The sequence below is a fragment of the Simochromis diagramma genome, unplaced genomic scaffold (assembly GCF_900408965.1).
Source record: "Simochromis diagramma unplaced genomic scaffold, fSimDia1.1 OVJJ01000344.1, whole genome shotgun sequence".
In the NCBI taxonomy this organism is placed as follows: Eukaryota; Metazoa; Chordata; class Actinopteri; order Cichliformes; family Cichlidae; genus Simochromis; species Simochromis diagramma.
In genome coordinates, this window is record NW_024387375.1 from 4,772,344 (window position 1) to 4,787,090 (window position 14,747).

Here is a 14,747-nt window from a genome sequence, read left to right on the forward strand (position 1 = left end):
AAGGAGAAGCGGAAGCGAATGGATGGATGGATGGTGACTGACATGTCCAAAAGAAAGCACAAAAGAGTATTATTATTAGATCATTTATGTATATATTTTGTAATGAATTTTTAAAACAGGCCTTTGGACAGTGGATGCCTCTGGCTGTTACTCTGACTATTCTTGTTAGTTCTAGCTTTTTTTTTTTTAATTTTTATTTATTTATTTTTTTTAGCTTAAGTAGTGAAAGAGGTGGGGTGAGCCCTGAGCACCTGGTGCAAGCGAGATGACCCGTTCCAGAGAGGAGCAGGCAGGGAGTCTTGCTGTCAAACTATAACGCAGGCATCCTGAGGTGAGATCAGGGAGGACAGAAAGCTCCTGGGGGGAAGAAAGCCAGAAGCTTGCTTGGATAAGTTTAAATCGGGTCACCACAGCGGTGGAGTCGTTATCACAGTCGCCTCACAGCAAGAAGGTGAGATGTATGTTGGGGACCTTCAAAGTCAAAGTTGTTAACTGTGTAACAAACAGTTCTTTTGAAAAAATGCAACTTTTACTTTGAAGGTGATCGCTCTCTGTTTCGACGATTTCTGTTGCACTTTTTATGTTGAGTGTTTGCACACAAGCGTGGATCTACCATGCAAACTACGGCCATCCGCAACCGTCTGCTACAGACCAATCACAAGCAGGTTTTTAGTGCAGCACCCTCTTTGTGATTTATTTCACCTAGAAACAGCCAGCAACCATTTGCCAACCAGTGGGGGAATAAACATTTTTCCATAGCAACCAGTTGTTGGCAGGGATCGGCTCACTGGTCTTTAGGATTATGTGTTTTAAGACTGTCAATAGTACACACTGAATATGCCCAACCAAAAACCTGGTTTTCATCACAGTCATTATACAAAAGATACTAGGTCTGTGTCCTATATTATCATGGATGCTTTACTTTTAGTGGATGAAGCAAACTTCCTGCTGCATTTAGTTGTGCTTACATTGCAAATGCTCTCGTCCTGCTTCAAGTCAGCGATTATTTTCGCCGTGCTGCTTTTACTGTTGTGAAATAATTCTCCTCTGTTGCTGACTAATAGTTACACAAACCTGCATGAAGTACAACATACTCTGTTCAACATACTGGGCAGCAGGGTTTTCCAGATCACAACTAGCATGTGCTAAACACTCTTTGCTTATGTGTTTTGTTTTTAAATATAAGCTTTCCAGAAATGCCTTCACTCAGAAGACCTTTGCACATTCCATTGTGGTGAAGCATCCGTGTGGGCTGTAGGCTAATGTGTCACCTGTTCTTAATGCCCTGACTAACTAGTCTGAAGGATCATTAGTAAGCTCAAAGCCTCTCTGTCAGTGTTTAAACAACGACTGGGGTCAAAGTCCGGCAATGGATGTCTGGTGCGAGTAAATAAATAATCAGAGGGGCAGAAAACTGCTGCCGCACTGCTCTCTGTGGAAAAAACTCGACTCCCAGCAGGTGTCTCTGACAGCTGATCAATACTCGGCTGTGATAGTAGCTTTGAGAGTGCGGCCTGAGTCACACTGTGTGTCCTGTCCAAAAACTAAACCCTACAGTCCTCTTCCAGAGATCACAAACTGGTGCACACCTGTGTCAAAGACTGATGTAGCCACTGTGACGTCATGCAGTGCTTTTTGGGTTTCGGGATTTTAAAGAAATAATCTTATGACATGAATAAGAGGTGGATCTGACCTTTAATGTATACGGTAACTAAAACTTGGTTTGATGACATTAGAATAGGTTCCAGGATTTTCCAAAAGTAGACCACCCTCACTAATGTCTAATGCAAACTCGTTTTGTTCTATAAGTAGACCTGAAACATGACAGAAGCCACAGTACAGAAAAGATTTTTAAGGGTTCTCCTATTAGGTTTATAACTGAGGTGTTTTCAGTGCCACAGGTGTGTAAAATCAAACACATAAGCCTTCTGCCTTTAAAAGAATTTGTGAATGAATGGGTCGTTCTAAAAAGCTTACTGAATTAAACCACACTCTAATAGGATGCAACAAGTCAGAATGTGAAGTTTATTGCCTCCTAGATGTTCAATTATTGCAATTAGGGACCACGGGCACTGAAGTTACACAGCACTGAGGTGCGTGGTACCCAAAAGACTTAATAACTGCAGAGCTCCTGTTTATGAAGCTCAGTTTTTATCTTCATTGCTTTATTTTTCCTCAAGGAGCTATTTGCTTGGCTTTAGACTCGTTCTGATCTGCTTGTTTATAATTTGGATGCTCTCTGTAGGTTGCAGGCACAGCACTCTGAGGTCATTGATAAGAGAATGCAAATGATATTGACTTTTTGGACCTTGCTTTCAAAGAGCAGAGAAAGCACCAGTTTTTCTTGATGAAATACTGTCAAAGTATGATGACTGTAATCAAGATGTGCGATTAATCAGTGGCTGTGATATTTACCAGAATTCATGTTTGTATAGAAGCCCTTTGGGAGAATGTAAGCAGTGCTTCTTGCTTTCTTCTCATTCCCATTTTGAGATAACATTTCCAACAGCGCTGGCATCGCATTGTGTAAAAGCCACACTATCCTTGAGGACTTTTTTTTTTCCCCTCCTTCACTGCGATAAAAATATGCTTCCCACGCCCTTGTGAGTCTTATTCGTGTGTCGCTGCACTTCAGGTTTCTGTGCTGCCAGCTTAACACAAACATGTTGATTTGTGTGTTTGATGTGTGGATGAAATGATGGATGGAAGAACTTGTGGCAGGGTGAATATGAAGGCCTCTCTACCAGTGTGTGAACCTAAGCTGATGATATAGTCATATGAAGATGAGAAACGGAGAGGAAGCAGGTGGAAGTGCTGCTTCAGTCACACATCCAGTTTGTGTTTGTGCGTTTCTGTCAGCCTCCCTGTCTTTTTCTTTCTATTTCCACCCGACCTTCCACCCACATGCCTGATGTCCTCTCCCAGAGTGTCAGGGCTCTGTATATGTACACACGAAATGAACTGGGAAAGGTGGACTGTGAGGACACACCCATCCGAGCATGCAAACACATCCCAATCTCTCTCTGTCCTTTTTTTCTTTTTCTTTTTGGAGTCTGTCCGGGTCCATTTTTGCTTCTCAGAAACAGCTAACCCCGAGGAGACAGTCGTCCCTCACACAGACGGCAGTATCAGAATAGAACGGATGAAGGAGGAGGAGGATGAGGGCAGCTTATTATCACTGTCAGCAACCCTCACTTTACTCCTCGACACAGTCACATTACCTTAGAGAGGTGGAAAATAACATATACTCAAGGACTCGCCTATATTTTTCAAGTTTTTATCTTCAGCGTTATACATTTTAAAGCGTTGGTAAAACATGTAGTATTTTTTTGCTCTAGATGTTTCATCTGTGATGTGTTATATAATAACAAAGCTGAAATCTAAAACCTTAACTGACTTTTCCAGAAAACTGAAGAAAACAGCAAATATTCAAATGTGAGCAGTATTTGGCATTTTTGCTCAAAACTGTTGCTGAATATTTTTTCTCATTATCCACTAAGATATAGAATATTTTATTCCTTTTTTGCTAATACGCATGCCCGAGGTGACATACTTCACCTTTTTATTAAAGTAAAAACACCAAAGGCACGATATAAAAATACATAGTTACAGTTAAAAGTCTTAAATTAAAAAACAAAACAAAACAAAACTGCTCAAGTAGACGTCCAGTCCACTGTAACAGTAATATATAGTAGTATATATTGTATACATTATAGTGTTTTTTTTTTCTTTCGTTTTTTGTACCAGTGCATTGATTAATGCATTGGTTCAAATTATAAGCAAATGTAAAGAAATTAGCCAACAGAAGTCGACTTATAGGACAAAACCCACACAGTGAACATAGCAGGAGAAAGCAAACACAATAAACACACACTGACCCCAACAATGCAGCGAATACACATTTAATACCTGCCTTTTAGTTCTTTAACAGCTCTTTATGTTATTCGTTAATTAGACAACTCTATGCAATGTACAGAATATCACAGAAACATATGGGGTTAGTCTGTGATTTCCACCAGTTACCATTGGAGTCAAACTTCTTGTATCACTTCAATAACTTTATTATAATTTAACCTAGGCTATACATATTTGTTATCATGTACAAATAATATGCATACAGTATAGTTTAATTGAGTATGGATTCCATACAAATAGGTTGACTCCATCAGTAGTTCTGGAGAAAATTATAACAACGATAGAAAATACCAGCTATACAACTGGAGTGTTTATATTTAATGCAGTGTGGCGTTCCTCAGGGTTCAATTTTGGGTCCTGAATTATTTTATTTGGTTTATTAATAATATATATAACCCCCCAAAAATTTATAAATGTGGTTTGACAGAAATATGCTGTCACTGGATTTACATAAAATACCTTTTTGGTGTTTGGAACCAGCAATAAAAAAAAAAAGGGAGGATCAAGTAAAAGATACCTGGTTTGATCCAAGGAGGAGACACAAATCCCTTTTTGGGTTGTTTCAAGACAGGAACTAACTGCTGTGGTGGTCCTTTGTGAATAAGAAAACAACCAAAAGTATAGTTTTCTACTCATTTAACAATCGAGTGAATTGAATAAAATATATTGTTCTTTTAAAAGATTATATTGTACATAAAGTCTAATAAGAAAGGACCCCAAAACAGTGTGCACTTCTAATGCCATACATTCACATTTTATGAAATATGAAGAAATACACCAGACCATTAAGATAAGAAAACAGAATAGTAAACAATGCTGATTTAAAGGTGCAGGGCCACAGTGGCTGAGCTGAAGACCTTGATAGTCTCATATAGAGAGCTGCCAATAAGCAATAAAAAAAACTTTAAGATACTTTTTAAGGTCACTATAATATTTTTCTTAACTGGCTTTGCAATCTGTAAACCACCACATGTCATTTGAACCTCAATAGGATAAGAAAAAACACACTTCAAAGAACAAGTGAGAAACTTCAGGAAGAGCAGCACTCACTGATGTGTGGGAGATGCTGTGTGTACAGCGACACAAAAATAGAATTACATTATGAAGGATCTGATCTGGGCGGACGTAAAGCAAGTTACAGGCAGAGTCGTGTGACCTCTTCGTCGCTATTAAGACCTGACTCAGCAGACAAACACAAACACGATTTAATCGTCGTCTCACCGCTACAGCCTCTCTGTAATGGAGTGCTGTGACGGCGTTCCTCAAGCAAAACATGACTCGGCTATGGAAGTATCAGCTGATAGGCCTGAGAGCACGTCCGTATCACTGAAACTCGTCTCCTAGCGAGCTTGTGGACAGAGCACAGAGAGCGAAAGAGACACACCTTTATCATGTGAAAGGTTATTGTGCATGTGTGTGTGTGCGCGCGCACAGGAGTGCACGTGTGTGTAAACAAAGACGCTGTTGTGTGTGTGTGTGTGTGTGTGTGTGTGTGTGTAGCCTTGTTTCACCACCTTTTGCATACGGCTGTAGATAATTGCGAGCGAGTCAGAGAGAGAGAGAGCAACCCCCACCTGGCTCCCAGTGAACTGTGTACACTCCAAATATTTCCATAGCCAGTCCTCTCACGGAAATGAAGGAGGAAGTCTGAGAGCGGCACAAAGACGAAGGTATCTAATGTTAGCAAGGAGACTGCATACATTAAAATACCGTCACTGTAGGAAACTGCAGACTGACCAGGTAGTTTCACTGAATGGAAGAAATAGGCACAAAGGTCCAACTACACCTGCTCTGCGAACATGGCTGTGCTGCTGAACTCTTATTCTTAATGAAAAATAGATCCATGGTTTGATTTTCAGCATTTATGCAGTGGCCCTGGGAGGTGAAGTGCACTCAAAGTTATGAATTATCAGCAAATAGAAAAACACTGCACACAAAACACAGCAGAGGGAGAAAAAACACATTGGAAATTGAATAAAACACAAAGCACGTAGGAAAGAAAATCTCACAAATCAAAAAAAGGTGTTTTAGGGGAGACAATAATGTGACGGAACAGGTGAGGAAGTGATAGAAACCAAAACATGCAGGTAATGTGTGGGATGATGTGTATGATTCTTATAACTCTTTACATGCTTATTAGCTGTTAGTCATACTTGTTTTTAATCTCTGGCTCTCTTCCACAGGATGTCTTTTATCCTGTCTTCCGTCTTTCACCCCAACCAGTCGTGGCAGATGGCCGAGACTGGTTCTGCCGGAGGTTTCTTCCTGTTAAAAGGGAGTTTTTCCTTCCCACTGTCACCAAAGTGCTTGCTCATAGGGGGTCATATGATTGTTGGGATTTTCTCTATGTATTTTTGTAGGGTCTACCTTCCAATATAAAGCGGCTTGAGGCGACTGTTGTTGTGATTTGGCGCTGTATAAATAAAATTGAATTGAACTGAATAGCCGTTTACTGTTAGCTCGTCACCTCTGCAGCTGGTCCGTCACATTATTGTCGCCACAAAAACACTTGCGTTGTGTTCTGTGATGTTTTGCTTTGCTTTCTGTTGTGTTTTTGTTTTGTTGTGCGCTTTTGTAGCATTTCTATATTTGCTGCTGTTTTCTTAAGTTGCAATGCATTTGACGTCTCAGGCCCATCATAATTTTCACAGATTCTGCTGAATATAATAAGAAGTGAAAGAAGACTCTTTAATCTCCTCCTGTCTTCATTGCACTGCTCCCTGCGTCTTGTTCATGGTCTCTGATTGCAGGAGTGGGGAGTTCTTCCTCCCCACAGTCTGCATGTCTTGTTTGAATATCTGATTTTTGGTGTTTTGTGTTTTTTTGGGGTTTTTTTTTTTGTAATATAGTAGGTCTTTACTTCTCAATATAAAGCATTTTGGGACAACTGTTGTGAACAAACACTTAAAGTAAAGCGGAAGTTAACTGAATCACACTGACACTTCTGTTAAGGCTGTAAGTAGTGATTATTTTGACTGATTTATTGGTTAATTTCATTATAATTTGATCTTTTAATTTAGAACATCCATCCCCTCACCCAAAACAAATAAATAAATTCAATCTGTATCATAAAGGAACTATAAAGAAAGAGATATTTGCATTTAAGAATCATAAAAACACTTGGTTTGTGTAATGTGAGTTCATTTTTACTGCCGGATTGCAGTAATTATTCATGACTCCGGAGCTTTGTTGCTGTCTGTGTTTCTACTTTTTCCCTTTCAGTAGTTTGATATCTTGTCAGAGAGCATTTGCATATTTAAAAGTCACAAAAGCAGTTTCTAAGTGTATTTGTGTGCGTTTTTGTCATCCACACTGTGTGTATGAGAATGTCACCTTTTATAACAAAAGCTCTTCTCTTCTGTTTTCTTTCCTCCTCATCCTCAGTCCTCATTCTGCAGCCGGTGGAGCGGGATGACCTGAATGGCAAAACCCTGAAGATCACAGACTTTGGTCTGGCCAGAGAGTGGCACCAGACCACCAAGATGAGTGCAGCAGGGACCTACGCCTGGATGGCCCCGGAGGTCATCAAGCACTCCCTCTTCTCCAAGAGCAGCGACGTGTGGAGGTACTGCCCTTGCCTCTTTGTGTGTCACTGCACTTCCCTGGTTTACACATTGACAGATGTCTCCATGCAGCCTGTCAGGGCAGACGAACGGGGAACAGGGTGAATAACCAAAACACTATAAAAGCTGTCAGTGGACTTTCCGGCAAAGTGGCATCAGCACAGCGTCTGCAGCAGGACAATGATCCCAAACACACAGCTAGAGTCATAAAAACCTCTGACGACCTACAACAGACAGTGTAGCCTCCTCGGGCCTTGATCTCCATATAATGCAGTCAGTCTGGGGTTACATGTAGAAAGAGAAGATGGTGAGAAAGTCTAAACACACAGGAGCAATACAGGTAGATGCTCGTCTGTGCTACAGAAATGAAAGCTTTTAGGATAAATACTGAGGTGGAGGTGGAGTTGAGGATGCTGAGATTTTCAATGGAAGTGACCAAGAGAGACAGGATTAGAAATGTGAGAAGCAAAAGAGGAAGACTTCAGAGAAGATGTAAGGATGTAGTGAAGAAGGTCATGCAGTGGGGTTGGTGTGATTAGAGGAGAGGGCTGGTGAGATGGAGGAAGATGATCTACTGTGTTGGACCTCTAAAGGGAACGGTAAGAAGAAGAAGAGCAGGGAAGAAGAAAGTTAAGTAATTAGCAATTCCAAGTGTTCAGGTTGTTTATTTAATAACATGGCCTGTATATAAAAGATAGGCATCATCTTCAGGAAGTGATGCGTGATTGCAGAAGGAAGTCAGATTAACTGGAAATTATGACAACAGCAGATATTCTTCTGATGGTTTCAGTCACTAGTTTCATATTTTATTTAATATCACGTTCATGTGGTTTATACTGGGCCACTTTAGTTTTATATTGTGACTGTTTGCACTATATTTAATGAATAACATTCTCCTTTATATTGCTGCATTATTGAACACAGAGCTATTTTACTTTCTAGAGGTATTTTCTGTATTGCACAACAGAAAGCTGTTTATTCTACGTTGTACTTATCGACACACATCCCACCCAGCCTGCTTTATCTTTTCTTTTTGACTAAACTTTTTTCTTTTGAGTAAATGACTAATTTGCCGTGAATGTTAGATCCACAGCATGTTCTACACTTAAAAAAAATGAAGGTGACAGTTGAAATTTTTTTTAAAGTTAGAATAGATTTAATGTTGATTTCTCATTTTTATCTCTCCTCATAGTTTTGGTGTGTTGCTCTGGGAGTTGCTCACTGGCGAGGTTCCTTACCGGGAGATAGATGCACTGGCGGTAGCTTACGGAGTCGCAATGAACAAGCTGACGCTTCCCGTCCCTTCAACCTGCCCTGAACCTTTTGCTCAACTACTGGGAGGTAAGAAGGTTGTTACCTGAACACAGCCTCAGTCAAGAATGTAATCAAAGTGATGTTTTTTGTGTGTGTGTGTTTGTCACATATGTAATCACGGTTAGCTGGAGATGAAGGTGTGGCTGCTCCAGCAGCCGCACTGAAAGCTGTTTGAAAATATATTTGTTTGTTTTTCCGGCATGTTTTTGCATATGATCTGGATATTGTGTTTTGTGATGTGTCACAGCGGTATTTCTGTTGGGGTTTGTGGTTAGATTAATAATATATTCATTTCCTGTCTTAAAAATTAGATTTTAAAACATGAAAAACACCCCCAAAAATGGCAACGTAGGAGGTGGTAAGAGAAAAAAACTCAAAAAGTTTACAGGAAGTGGTTTCTAAAACTAAAAAAGTCCAAAAGGATGATTATTATTATTGTTATCGTCATCATCAAAAACCCATCCAGTTGGCAGTTTTTCCCCAAGCTTGTGGCAGTTTTTCCACTTCGCTCATGTACACGAACATATATGTTAATTTATCATCTTACATTTTTTTAATCTTTATGATATCACTTTATATAGTGAGATGGCAAGAATCATAATCTTTATTAACACAGTAGCAATGAAATTTTCCGAGCTCCCTCAGAAATCTTTAAATTTCGGTCCTGCACATTAAATTTACCTGCGTTTACTTTGCTTTACTATTTCGACCTCACCTTGGAAAATGTTTAAGCTTTACTTTCACTTGCTGCTTTAGTTAGATTAGCAGATTAACAGCTGCACTTCAGAAACATACCTCCTAAAAAAAAAGGAGATTTCACATAGGTGGGGGAAAAATGTTTTTCTCAGACATTTCTGATTATATTTTAAGGAATATCTGAATTTTCTGACTTTAATAATCTCAGAGATTACTCGAGTTGTTTTTATTCATTGAATGACTTTAATATGTCTTCCCTTCTCCCTTGTCTCTCTTTATAACCTAGTAAAGCCCTAAAATGTTGCTGTGAATATGACCTTAAACTGTCACTGAAAATGCTGAAACATTTTAAATAAGCCCACAGGCTGTTCATATCCACTGACTTCAAGATCCTGTAACTTTTGAGGTTACTGTTGTTCATTTTAAAACAGTTTCTATCCCACATTTGGGAGATGAGAAGCAAACACAGAGATAAAATAGACAACGCGTGTCTGGACGGTTTCATTAACTTACTTTTTATACATGCCTGAGCTCCCCCCGGGCCACATTTCTCCTTTTCACCTTGCAAATAATCGCTGTTAACAGTGGTGGAGTATTAACCGGCTCCTGTTTCAGAGTTCAGATCATCCCTGTTTAAACACACACTTGCTTTATATCTAAGCTGCCCTAATGTGCTTATTCCCAGGTTACTTTTAAAAAAATGTGGATGGTTAAAGCTGCAGGGCAGGTTTAATGTAAAAGACAAAAAAAAAAAAAAAAAGAGAGAGAGATGTGTCTCAAACTGTCGGCACCACAGCACCAAACTTCCCTCCCACTCTGCTGCTTAAAGCTCCTTTCCCCCACTTCATCTTATCCAAGTTCATCCGTTAATCTCCCCTTTGTCATCCCTTGCTACTCTCTACACTCTGTTTACTCCTGTCATCGGCTCACTTTCATCTCCTCTCCCGCCACATGGATTTTATGGTAATTTAGATCCATTAAAAAAATGAACGTCACCTGCTGCAGGCTGTATTTTTAGCCCCTATTTTTCCATGTTTTCAATTTTCCACTGTTAGTGCTTCTCTTGCGTTAATCTGTTGGACTTTTAGGAGACGGGTTGTGTGTTTGTAGTTAGACGTCGGAGAGGCAGTTGTGATCAGTTTGTGGCTCGGCAGATTATTGTAGGTGTGCGGCATGTTTCGGCAACACTGTCAGTCGGGGTTTGGCTCATGATGGTCGCCATATGCCGTCTCATCTCGCTTCCTTCCACGTCTCCTGTTGCCGCTTTGAGTGCCAGAAAGGGAAGAATTGTCCGAGCCAGCAATTCATGGCTAAGTCCTTTTTGTGCTGTACAAATAACCTGACCGCTGTGTGATAGGCTAATAAACATTAACTGTCGATGGGGTAGAGGGCGAGTCTACTGAAATTATCTATGTGTCATTTTGTTAGACCTAAAAATCCATTTTTAGGTTTTATTGTGTGCTTGTTCATCCATCCAAACATCCCCAGGGTCACGGCGTGCTGGAGCTTATCCCAGCTGTCATAGGGTAGAAGGTGGTGTACACCCTGCACAGTCCGTCGCACAGCCACTGTCTGTCTTTCTAAAACTTGAAGGAAAAATTCAGACAAAATGAATATATAAATCTGATATGTAAACATATCTATCTATATCTAACTATCTGTATTATTTTTTTATAGATTTTGCTGCATGCATTTATTCTGTACCGTCCACTTCCCAGTATAGGACAAAGCTAATTAGATAACAATCCATGTTTCCATGTTACAGAGACGCCAAATACCAACATTTTATTAAATAAATTAAAATAATAGGAAAAAAAAACAGAAAACAGACTTAGTCTGAATTAGGACGTAGCTTTGTCAGAGCAAGATAGTGGCTCAGACACCTGAGTAAAAAAACGACAGGATCCTCTTTGCATTCTGCGACTCTTCACGACCACTTTTGATCACAAGGCGATTGCACAGGTCTCCTGATAGGAGACGACCTTTCTGCAAACTGTCACAGTCCGAGTTGGACTAACTGCATTTACTCTCAAAGAGATTGTTGAAGGTCTGTAAATGTAAAGGGTTTTAAGCTATGGTGACATCTTCTCCAAGTATAACAGTGAGTCTTTGTCCATGAGCTCGACTCAGCTGACTGCCAGGCTGGTTGGGTTCTGGTTATGTTATGGTAGAACAAGAAGGTGGATGAGTGGAAATGTAATAGTTAAATATGTAGACGGCTACAGATATGTGATTCTTGCTGACCTATCACAGTTAATTCTGCATTATTAGAAACAGATTACATGTAATTGCCATAAAAAACTAAAGTGTGATAATATTATCTTGCTGGATAAAATAGATAATGACAGATTTGACTTTGAGGACATAATTTGCAGTTTAAAAAAGGTGATAAATCATAATAAATGTTATTTGTGCTGTTGGGTGTCTCTAGCCCTGACTCAATCACTTCTTTTAACTTGCAAACAGCAGTATTTAAAATGCTTGGGATGTCTTTAAGCTTCTCCAAGTATTGGATTTGAAAACTAAGGTTGATTTTAATTTGTAAGACTTCTACTACCATAATTCAGCATTTTAAAAATACATAGTTACGATTAGCTCAGTCCCTCCTTTAAAGTCTTTATTTTGGTAAACATGGTAGTGAGATTTTTCCAAGGACATTGTGTGAAAATATGTTTTGACATTAGAAGCCTGATTACGTAAGACCACATTTGTTATGCCTTTAAAAAAATGTGTTTATGTATTTTTAAATGTTTCATATTTGAAATCTTTGAAATTTCTGTGACAATTTTACACTTAATTAAGAAAAAGTAGCATCTGTTCAATTATTGCAAACACAACTTAAATGGCACTTTATTTCACGTGTGCCTGTAATTTTACGTTATAGTTATAAGTCATGATTACAGCTGCGAAATCCATAATAAACAACAGATTCTTACTGTCTGCTGCTCCTCAGAGTGCTGGAGCCCGAACCCTCACGGCAGGCCGTCGTTCACCAGCATCCTGAGGCGGCTGCTGGCCATCGAGCAGTCGGCCATGTTTCAGATGCCTCTGGAGTCCTTTCACTCCTTACAAGAAGACTGGAGGCTGGAGATCCAGCAGATGTTCGACGAGCTCAGGGCCAAAGAGAAGGTGAGAAATGGTGGATTTTTATAAAACATGTCTGCATATAAAAATACTTTAAAGCGCTCGTATGTGCGCGCAGATCCTCTCTGTACTATAATGCTCAGTGTTGTGGTTAGAAGTCACATTGTACAAAGACAGAATGAGTAAATCAGAACTTTAGTTTCCAGCTAAAAGTTGACAAATGTGAGTACATTCGTTTGCTCTTCTTTTCTCCTGTTCTGAGCTGATTTATTCAGACAGAAGTGCTTTAATAAAAGTCACATTTCATACGGAGGTGAGAGGAATCTCACCCTGTCACATCTGTGCTGCTTCTGCAAATAAGAATTAAGTTAGCAGCGAACAAAATGGCAGGAAAGAGGTGTCAAAAGAGGTGCTGCGGTAAGCTCTTCATCTTCCCCTGCTTCTCTGCAGGAGCTGAGATCATGGGAGGAGGCGCTGGCCCGAGCAGCCGAGGAGCAGAAGGAGCAGGAGGAGCAGCTGAGGAAGAGGGAGCAGGAGCTGGCAGAGAGGGAGATCGACATTGTTGAGCGAGAGCTGAACATCATCATCCACCAGATGTACCAGGAAAAGCCCAGCGTCAAGAAGAGGAAGGGCCACTTCAAGAAGAGCCGATTACTGAAGCTGGGCAGAGACAGCAACTGTATCAGTCTGCCCTCTGGTGGGTGCACACAGGAATCACACCCGGACAGTTTTAATCCGGTGAATCAGGTGCACAAAGGTGGTATGATGTCACTTCCTGTGAGATGGGGTATTTTCAGGTGGAAAATTTAGGACACTGGCTGCATTTGAATATTCCTAAAAGAATGACCTCATATGTCCTTTCCCTAATCTTTGGGAGCTCGTTTCCGCCAGTGAAAACAAAGCGTTTCTGTCATCCATAAGTAAATACGTTTGGGTTATCTCCTCAAAATTCATACTCAAGTACTCAAAGTTATTGTCTCATCATTAAGTTATTTTTTCAGATGTTTAAGTATGTAAGTTGAAATTTTGACTCACGAATAGTAAACGATAGTAACCACTTTTCCTTGATTTTGATGGAAAACATCACAAAGGCAAAGAAAAAATTCATTTTTGATACTTCCCTTTGTGTTTGTTTTACCAAATCATTTCATGTAGGCTAACAAGGACGTCCCAGTAAAAAATATCACTTCATTACTAAAGGTGGAAAGAAAAACCCGTCATATTACTTTGCTAATCCTAACGGCTGCATTTGGGACACAGTTAATGCAAAGTAACACTTTAGAAAGAAGCAGGTTTTATGAGAGCAGCCTTTCAGTTCAGATGTGTGTTTAACAAAGAGTGGTACATGGCACCCATCAAGTCATTGACTTTACTGGTTGTCCTGGAGCTTACTGAGATATTACCAGTCTATCACCGGGCTAACACAGAGAGAAACAGCCATTCACTCTTACATTCACACGGCCAGTTTACAGTCAGCAGCTATCCTGACATGCATGTCTTTGTGTTTTTTCATTAGTTAGCTCATCTTTGTCTTGAATCGCTTTTTATTTAACAAGTTTTAAGAAGGAAAACCGAACAGGTGGGATACTCCAAACATCACTCACAGCTATTTTTTTTTTGTTAACCAGTGATGATCAATATTTTGAATAACTAACAGTCCTTTTTGATAATAACATCTTCTTTGATTACTTTCATTACAAGATACAGTGCCGGGACAGCTACAGGGATTTGATAGCCTAGCATCTTTCTCAGCGTTAAACATACTGTAACAAAATACTTGACTTTTACTGCACGATGATCATACTGTGTCACAACGCAAACTCTGCCTCAGCTATTTCTGCGTTTAAGTTTGGCTCTTTTTTCCCAATTGTGTTTCACTGTACTTGGTGTTATTATCTTTCTGTTTCATGAGGCCTTGATATAATTTAGAGATAATTTTCCCATGAATCTGTTTATATGCTTTAAAATTTCCATCACTGCATTTCCTAGAATGACACTCTTCCAATATGGTGTTGCTGTCGAGCGAGTTGTAACCCAATAATAAGTAAAGTTAACTTAACTCTGCTTTTCAGTCAATTTATTATCCCTAAAGTGAAAGTAGGATGTAGGAAATCCAAAATATATGTTCTCATGGCGTATTAATACTCTAATACAATAGATGGGGAGACGCCTCCT

General features: G+C 39.7%; 1 protein-coding gene across 1 annotated transcript in view; it reads left to right on the forward strand.

Annotated features, from left to right (window-relative positions):
• Positions 1 to 14,747, forward strand: part of map3k10 (mitogen-activated protein kinase kinase kinase 10) — a 46,936-nt gene that overhangs the window by 23,981 nt on the left and 8,208 nt on the right. The window contains exons 2-5 of the mRNA XM_040009267.1: positions 7,300 to 7,480; positions 8,671 to 8,819; positions 12,442 to 12,617; positions 13,023 to 13,269. Coding sequence (XP_039865201.1) covers positions 7,300 to 7,480; positions 8,671 to 8,819; positions 12,442 to 12,617; positions 13,023 to 13,269 — 753 coding nt within the window. The remainder of the gene's footprint in view (positions 1 to 7,299; positions 7,481 to 8,670; positions 8,820 to 12,441; positions 12,618 to 13,022; positions 13,270 to 14,747) is intronic.